Source organism: Colias philodice, chromosome 9, assembly GCF_061535455.1.
Source record: "Colias philodice isolate Cphi_HAF_F1 chromosome 9, ilColPhil1 Martin Lab GWU primary, whole genome shotgun sequence".
Lineage (NCBI taxonomy): Eukaryota > Metazoa > Arthropoda > Insecta > Lepidoptera > Pieridae > Colias > Colias philodice.
In genome coordinates, this window is record NC_143094.1 from 9,806,199 (window position 1) to 9,815,065 (window position 8,867).

The 8,867-nt window shown below is 31.5% G+C and overlaps 1 protein-coding gene across 1 annotated transcript; it reads right to left on the reverse strand.

Moving 5' to 3' along the window:
• Positions 1–2,695: 2,695 nt before the first annotated feature.
• Positions 2,696–5,523, reverse strand: LOC149486063 (uncharacterized). Its single transcript, XM_089698684.1, has 4 exons — positions 5,512–5,523; positions 5,120–5,167; positions 4,850–5,068; positions 2,696–4,522 (listed from the first exon to the last, which is right to left on the reverse strand). Exons 1-4 carry the CDS (start codon positions 5,521–5,523, stop codon positions 2,696–2,698), a joined length of 2,106 nt encoding a protein of 701 aa, XP_089554810.1.
• Between the last annotated feature and the right edge of the window lie 3,344 nt (positions 5,524–8,867).

An 8,867-nucleotide genomic window follows, 5' to 3' on the forward strand; every position in this document is an offset into this window, starting at 1 on the left:
AAAATGCGTGTAACTCAAATCTTTATTTCTATCCGAATACAATTCTATAAAGCTCTTTCTTCTTATAATAATAATTTAACACCTCAATATTTAGCGGTATTTAGAATATAAGGCGGTAATCCACTAATAAAATTCAGCTAAAAATCAGTTAATTAAAAGCACGAGGTTTCAGCAGTAAGTACTGCTAATCCCTCCATTAGTGAATTATATTATAATCTGTGTTACGTAAATATTCATCCTTGACCTTGGCCATTTCATATAAAGCGTGTACCTAATTGTTGCACATGCTGCATCTGATGACGATTGTCGTACACGCTTGACGCTCCTTTCTACAATTTGGCACGCGACACTGCCGGGGTTACCAGACAACAGCGACAAACCTCTTATCTAATTGATTGTACAGGTGTTACATAATTAATTATGTTACGACTGTACGTGTAGTTTGGAATGGTGAAGTCATATTGTTCGTTTCTTATTGGTTATAAATTTTGCTGTCGTTTTCAAAACAGTGTACATTGTTGCATGCTTCGTAACGAAATTGTTCGATGTACCTCTATCGAAAAAAGTGACACTAACTTTATACGATATTAAAATACTAGATTTCCACCCGCGGCTTCGCCCGCGTTTTCAAAGGAAAACCCGCATAGTTCCTGTTCCCGTGGGATTTCCGGGATAAAACCTATCCTATGTGTTAATCCAAATTACCCTCTATATGTGTGCTAAATTTCATTGTAATCGGTTCAGTAGTTTTTACGTGAAAGAGTAACAAACATCCATACATCCATACTTACAAACTTTCGCCTTTATAATAGTATATTAAGAAAGATTATAAAACTTATTGTGGCTAATAACATCAGTAATTATTATATTTAAAAAATATAATGTTATACGTTTGAGAAAAAATCTTCATCTTATCATAATAATTACAATTTTATTTTTTTTAACGTTGTCAATTTCTTTACAATTTAAAAAAAATTAGCTAAACAAAAATATGTACATAGGATGTTAGCTGGAAAAGCTAATTCTATAATACGTTTTCAAATTGAATAGTAAGTGCACCAAACAGATTCAATAAAACCAGCGGAAAGGGTAAATATTTAAAAAAGTAATACATTTCTGTACATACGTACATCGTAAGAACGATGTTTGCTAGAGCAAGACGAAAATGTTTATTTTTCAATTGCTTTCCTTTTAACTTATCTTTGTTGAATATCATTCTTACTATAATAATATTACTGTTCTGTCCTATTGCCCCTTTTTTTGAGTTTTTGCTCCATACTAACCCTTGTGCCTAAAAAAAGGGTTTGATACAATTTTAGGAATCAATCGAGCCGTTCTTGAGTTTTACGCTTAGCACATTTGGCGATTCATTTTTATTATATAGAATAGATTATAATTATACTGCGTTACACAGTTACCTATGTAACAATATCTTGAAAATTCTTTATTTAATAAAAAAATATTATTTTTTATTATATAAAGAAATCATAACAAAGAAAATGTACAAGGTGATATTGTTTCCTTTTTACAACAAAGCAACTACTAATTTAATGTTATTATAATATCTTATATATAAAAATGAATCGCAAAATGTGTTGGTAAGCGCATAACTCGAGAACGGGTGGACCGATTTCGATAATTATTTTTTTATTATATTCCTTGAAGTACGAGGATGGTTCTTACGTAGAGAAAACGTAAATATGTACCACGGGCGAAGCCGGGGCGGACCGCTAGTATTAATATAGTTTTGATAAAACTTTTATTAATAGATTTCCAGTCAAAATATATAATATGTGAATGTAGTGTACATCACTGTACATTCTAATAATTAATCTATAGAACACATCTTCGAATCGTTGTTTAGGTCGGATATCATAAACTAACACCTAATAAAGTTTTAAATTAATTACGCGTAGTAATAGTAGGTATAGTACCTATGAATAGAAAGATATTATCGTTTGTGGTTACATTTCCTATAATTTATAATAATTGATTTACACTATTTTTGATAAATGATTTTAAATACATATTGTTCCCAATAAGTGAGGTGAAAAAATAAAAGAACATGTAAAATAAAAAAAATATATTTGCAAAACTTTCTGCCAATCCAATTAATCTGTGCCAAGTATCGAGCCACAGTCGACAGGTAAGGGACGCCAATAATAATGTAGTTCGTTCCAATCTGATGTTGGCAGTCTTTACATTATTGTTGTCTTTGCTTGATCCGTATCACAATATAATTAATAGGATAAAGAATTCTTATAAAATAAAAAAATATTAAAAATACATTCAAAAGAAAAATAGCATATCAAAAGTCCACAGATATTTAATACACTATTTAATAGAATAACAAGAAATAGAAACGTCAAAGTGCCAAGAGATCTAATAGACCGATACTCACTAATCACGCTTCAGGGAGCTACAGTTGGTTTTGAACTAGTCATTAAAATAGATCTGACGTCTCACGGCGAAGACAATACACGTCGTGCGGAAACAACTGTACGAATCGATTCACTTTGTGAGCACCTCCGTGACGCGACTGACCATTTCAATACGTCTCGACGAACTCCCGGCTAAACTATAATCGTTATCTCTTAATACCATGATTAATGAACGTTCACAAAACAGTGATAGACTGACAAGTGATTTATGAAATCGTCTATTTCTTTTAGCAACCGTTGGACGCACTAATGTATTACTTCTTGCTCATTTCGAGCGGTGTCTCGTAAATTTCTTTCAGTGAATAGTATGTGAGTGAATCTGTATCAAAAATGCTAGAGAGATTATCCGACTTTATGGAATCGTATTGAACATTTTTATAACTTTCTCTAATCCGCCATTGAGCTAATTGTTCGTCCGTCGGTTGTATAGCTGATATATAACTCACATCATTGCTATTCATACTTTTAGAGCTTTTAAATGAAAACGATCTCTCCAACGAAGATAGACTTTCTATCTGATTTGAAACTAAAAATATATTATTCATCTCTCCATCAGTCAAACTGCAATCAGTTAAGGTATTCTTACGCAAAGGCACATCTGGGGGAAGAATAAGGGCATTTATTTCTTTGTGTTTTACAAACAAAATTCTTTTGTTGCCCCTTAATAAATGTGGATTACAATGGATTAAAGCGTATATGCAAATTGCACCACATATAGCACACATTACTGATATAAGTATATATCCGATAATGCCATGGAATTTATATATGTATTTATAGGTATCAATATCGGCTAAAGTGTATGAGACGCATTGATTAACGTGTATATCTCCAGATTTTGTTTCAAAGGGACAAAAAGCATATCGAATGTTCGATTTGGAGTCAAATATTCTTAAAGAAGAAGGCATTCGACTTAAACAGTAAATTTCGTTAGGACATGATGACTTATACCAGAGTAGACCTTGGTCTGCCCTGCTGCTTGATGACAATTCTACCATAGAGTGATGGTTACTGCGTACTGAATATGTGAGACTTAACCAGTTATTGTTATGGATAATAATAGTTGAATTATTTAATATTGACAACCAAAAATTTCTGACTCTCTCGACTCGTTTTAGATTTAAATAACAACCACCATTATACGGATTAATAATGTGAGTTTTGTTTCCTATAATATGACTGCCTTTATAACAAATATCATTTATATTTAAAGGAGTCCTATTTATTTCATCGCAATTAGTTACATCTTCTTGATCAGATTTAATGACCGTTATGTATTCTCCGTTTGATTTATTCATGCAATAATAATTAAATTCAGAAAATGTTAAACCATTCAAGCTGTTAGGGTAACGACACATCGGATCCACCATAAGTACATCTCTTGGCAATAAACTCTTAAACATTGAATCAGAACAGTCACAATTCCAAGGATTATCATGTAGGGCTAGTCGTGGTTGCCGTGGTAGAATCTTATCGAAAAACCCAGCCGGAACAATTTTCAAATTATTGTCATTCAAATATAATATCTTAATATTTTCCAAATAATCAAAAGCACCTTCTCCAATCGAGGTTATCCGACACGAATTCAAAAACAACGTTGTGCACATCCGTAACTTCGTGAAGCTTGATCTATCCAATATATTGTAAAACGGATTTATCGCAAAGTCTACAACTTTTAGCCTAGCGAGATTCGTTGAGCCAGTAATATAGGCGGGATTCCACATAAAGCTCGCTTTTATATCCAAGAATTCTAAAGTGTCGTCGACAGCTTGCAAAGCGTTTCTTGTTATATTTATAAGCTTGCAGTCTTTGATATATAGTTGTTTAAGACTCGAGAGTCCCACAAAGGTTTCAGGTCCCCATGTGGTTAACTGTATATTTTCTAGAATGAGCGCCTGTATGTTATTGGAGAACTGGCTGATAAAAGCGCACGGTGATATGTGCTTCAGATTGCCACCGACAATAGCCAATTCATTAACATTGCTACGCGTTCCCGAGAGCCAATTCTGCGGCAGTGTGTTGTTTGTGAAGAACGGCTGCTTTAAAATTAATATTATACTCTCACAAGTCGCATCTGCTTGCTGTAACAATATATTAAACGTTTTAGACGGTTAATTATAATTTACCTTGCTCTACACGAAACGATTCTAAAACACAGATTGTTCCATAAATAACATAACGCTATTAATTTATTGTATAATGTACTAATAAACCAAAATTTTAGTAATAAATAACACCCATAAAGTTTTATCAAGTAATTAATATACCTAAGTACTAATATTTGACATTTAATTAAAGATTAAACCTTTAAGCAGATTGTTATCGTACAAAGGAAATTAAAGAAATGTAGATCTTAATCTACAATAAAAGCTCCTAAACGAAAGGTAATTTCAATAACAAGATTTTACCCAAGCAGCATCCACGATATCACTTTCGTATTCATCGAAATAAGGTGCCATTTTACAAACAACGTAGCACTCCCGCACTCGGCAACGGGAAGCGGGTTTTGGAGGTGGTTTTCTCGAAGTAGCCATCAATAGAATCAAAATGAAACTCGTCACTATTATAATTCCGAAGAAAATTTGAACGATCAATCTGAGCCAGCCTCGACTACACGAAGCGTCCCTGTAATTGTTTATTTTTACAGAATATTAGTTTGCGAAAATCAAGACTAATATTATAAAGCTTGAAAGAGTTTGTTTGTTTGAACGCGCTAATCTCACGAACTACAAGTCCGATTTGAAAAATTATTTCTGTTTAGATAGCCCATTTATTGCTTTTTTTATTGGCTTTATATCATCACGTATCAACAAGAGCGGAACACTGCTGGTAAAACACAGCTAGTATTATAATTGTATTAAAAATGCTTTAAAGAAAATTAAAGTATCTAAAAGTAAGAACTCTATAAATTCAATATAACTAAATCTTGGAAAACGGAATGACGCAAAGATAATTGACTGGAATTCAGCATTACGCAACAATTGACATCAAGTTATATTATCAGGACCATTAGCAATTCGTCAAACAACTATTAAAAAATTTAACAATAAATTAATCTTTACCTTATTACAGATGCCGTCATCTTAGGAACGAATATTCCATCACGTGTTGAAAACAATCACAAGTTGTTCGCAAGCCTAACCGCACGCTTTTGTGAACTTTAGTGACAGATACACCACTAGCTGTCGCGAATAATCCATAACACGATAACACCTGATAATGGCGTTATATCTACCTTAATGGACTCATAAGAGGAATTTATTGAGTCAACATTAGAATGATTGAATGGTTCTAATTTCATGGACAAGGATAAGTACGATATAACTATTTCTATAGTGCGTAAATTGCTTATCAATGTTGGTATGACATATTTATGATCTAGTCTTCATTTATAGATGATAATGAGAATAGGGATTATAAAGACTGTTGTATAGTTTGGTTAGAGGTAAACTAGATAACAAATTTGGATAAACTAACCGAGGGCTATTGGTTTGTTGTAAAAGCTGCTGTTTAACAATGTAAGATATGAAATTAAACTTAAAATAACCAAATAAAAATTATTAATTGATTAATAAATTCATCGAAGTAAAATTAAATAATATTTCAAGAGCCCTTAAAAAAACAAACTACATTTTTTTATGAATCATCGTTATTCGCTATTTCTTAAGATTTAAGAAGCAAATTAATTCTTATTCAAAACGCCATTAAAGGGATTTTAATTTTACAGTAAAGTAAGATTAATCGTACTCCATAATCTACTTCTATTAAAAATTTATTCATAGTTTAAATGTATTGCCTTTTATTACAAAATATATAGATTAACATTGGCTTAAATATATAGACTACTAGAGGTCCGCCCCGGCTTCGCCCGTGGTACATATTTCGCAATAAAAGGTAGCCTATGTCCTTTCTCGGGTATCAAAATATCTCCATATCAAATTTCATGCAAATTGGTTCAGTAGTTTAGGCGTGATTGAGTAACAGACAGACAGGCAGAGTTACTTTCGCATTTATAGGTAATATTAACACGTATTAGTATGGATAGAGCAATAAATGATGTATTTTTCCCTTTTTTAAAACCTAGTCTAAAAAAATCTTTGCAAATTCATATATTTCAATTTAAGCTGCGTTTAAGTGTTAATCCAAGTTGCCCACTATCTGCTGCAAATTTTCATTCTAAACAGTTCAGGAGTATTTACGTGAAAGAGTAACAAACATACACACACAACCCCCACAAACTTTTACGATAGGATTTTAACGTAAACACTTTCTAAAAAGTTTCATCGATAGCTTTTTCAAACCAAATGCACACGAATACCCAGAACTACATTTGTTCCTGGAAATGATCTATATTTGTTTAAACAGAAACTGAGTTAATAACTAATGTAAGCATACATATATTTACATTAAGCCAGCGTATTTGAATTTCAGCGAACCGCTCACTTGTAATTGCGAAATGCATTTGCTGCTTTAAAGCTAGTCAGTTGCCTCGCCTACTTTTTAATTGAAAAGAAAAATAGAAGTACAATTGTTTTCTAATAGTTTTACAGTATCGAGTATGTTATCTTAGGATATTTATTTTTACTATGTTTTGAGAATAGTATATTCATTAATTTGTATTGGTATTTGAGGTAAGTAATACTTTCCTATTTTATTACTCTCCTCATTTTTCAGACGTTATTGTAATAATATTGCGGTAATCAATTCACAATAAAAAGTGAAACTACGTTTTATCAAGATAACGATATCTTTATGGGTAAGTAACAATTGCATGTACCAGAATGGAAAATTAGAGCTTTTTTCGTTGTAATGCCTACTTATTATTTACAATGTCTGACTGATTTATGAACAATATTATTCAGGTAATGGGTGGAGAACAACAAGTTCAAGTGCATTGAATGAAAAATAAATAAAATCTTTCGTTTTCACCTTTCAATGCTTTCTACATATCACACCATTTTCATATAATATATTATATAAAGGTTTGAATTCGAAACGTCTCACTCATAATCCATACCTTAAGGTTACGTCATGAGGGACTAAGAACTGCAAGTTATATCAATATAATAACAAGATCTTATTTCAAGATATTTTAACAGAAAAGCATTTTTTATATTGATTGGAAAAAAGGATTCACGTACTATAGGTATTTAAGTATATTTTACATAATTCGTGTATGGTTTTACAACAACTAGTATAGATAGTGAGACAAGAGACTTTTACAAATCGTTTATAATAAAAAACATTATCGTTAAGCTTAGCACTGAACTTAAAACAAAGCAATGCTTTATATTTCAAAAATTCTGGAAGTCACATCCGGAGTGCTCACTGCTCACACTAATTAATTCATTACAATAAATATGAAATTAACCTTTTTAAGAATTATTATTTATCCTTGACCTGCTTTTTACCTCCTTCCTTATCTTTATTTGGGTTACGACGGCTTCTTTTAAATTAACATTTCAGTGGGGAGCTATAAAATGAATCATAAACAACGCCTGACATGCGATTTAAAAAGGAAACTTAAATATTAAGAAGACACAAAGCTTCTTTGCTCATTATGTTTATGGAATTCTTATTATTTTTTAAAGAACTTCAGTGAAATATTTTTGCAAGAGTGAGCGATCTAATCACTTGTCATAGAGTCATTTTATCCCGGTACCATTTAATTTGTAAGCTACATTTACAAAAGCTTACATTTTTTTACATTGTAATATTTTATTTATCTTTGAAAACAATCTCTTGTCCATTTTTCAGTTCAACGACTATACACGCGATAGAATGTAAAGTGGTGAGTGAGGAAAATTTCTTTATTAATTATAGAATTCATTAAGCTTTATGATTAATTATTTGGAATTAAATAATTATAAAAAAAATGTGTAATAAAATTCCAATGCAGTTTTTAAATTTTGAAAATGAAAAGCAAAATAATCTCATATACACATGTCGTCAAACCCAGCACGTTTTAAAATCATAAATAAAACAAGTTGCATTATGAAAAGTCACCAGATCCATTTCGAAGTATTATTATTTATGGTGGAAGACGAGTAATAGCAGAATTGTTAGCTGAACCGTGTGTAGCGGAAACAATAAATCATGTGTCACAGCGTAGCTTCAGTTTCTATTAGTTTCTCCGTTTATCGTACCGGGAATTGTAACACGGATGTTAAAACATCATTTGTACCTACAAACTAATGTAACCACGTAACACTTTAATAACTCTTAACTAGCTGCTTGTCCCGGCTCCACCCGAGTAGACTTTTTGTATGAAAATGAAAATTATTATTTTTAAGACTTATTATCGTAATCCTAGCACGTAGAGACAAATCCAATAAGCCAAAAAACATGAAATAATTTCAATTGAGTTATTGGTCGAAACACAATTTTCTTTTATATTGTTCTACGTATGGTTTTTAATTAAAACAT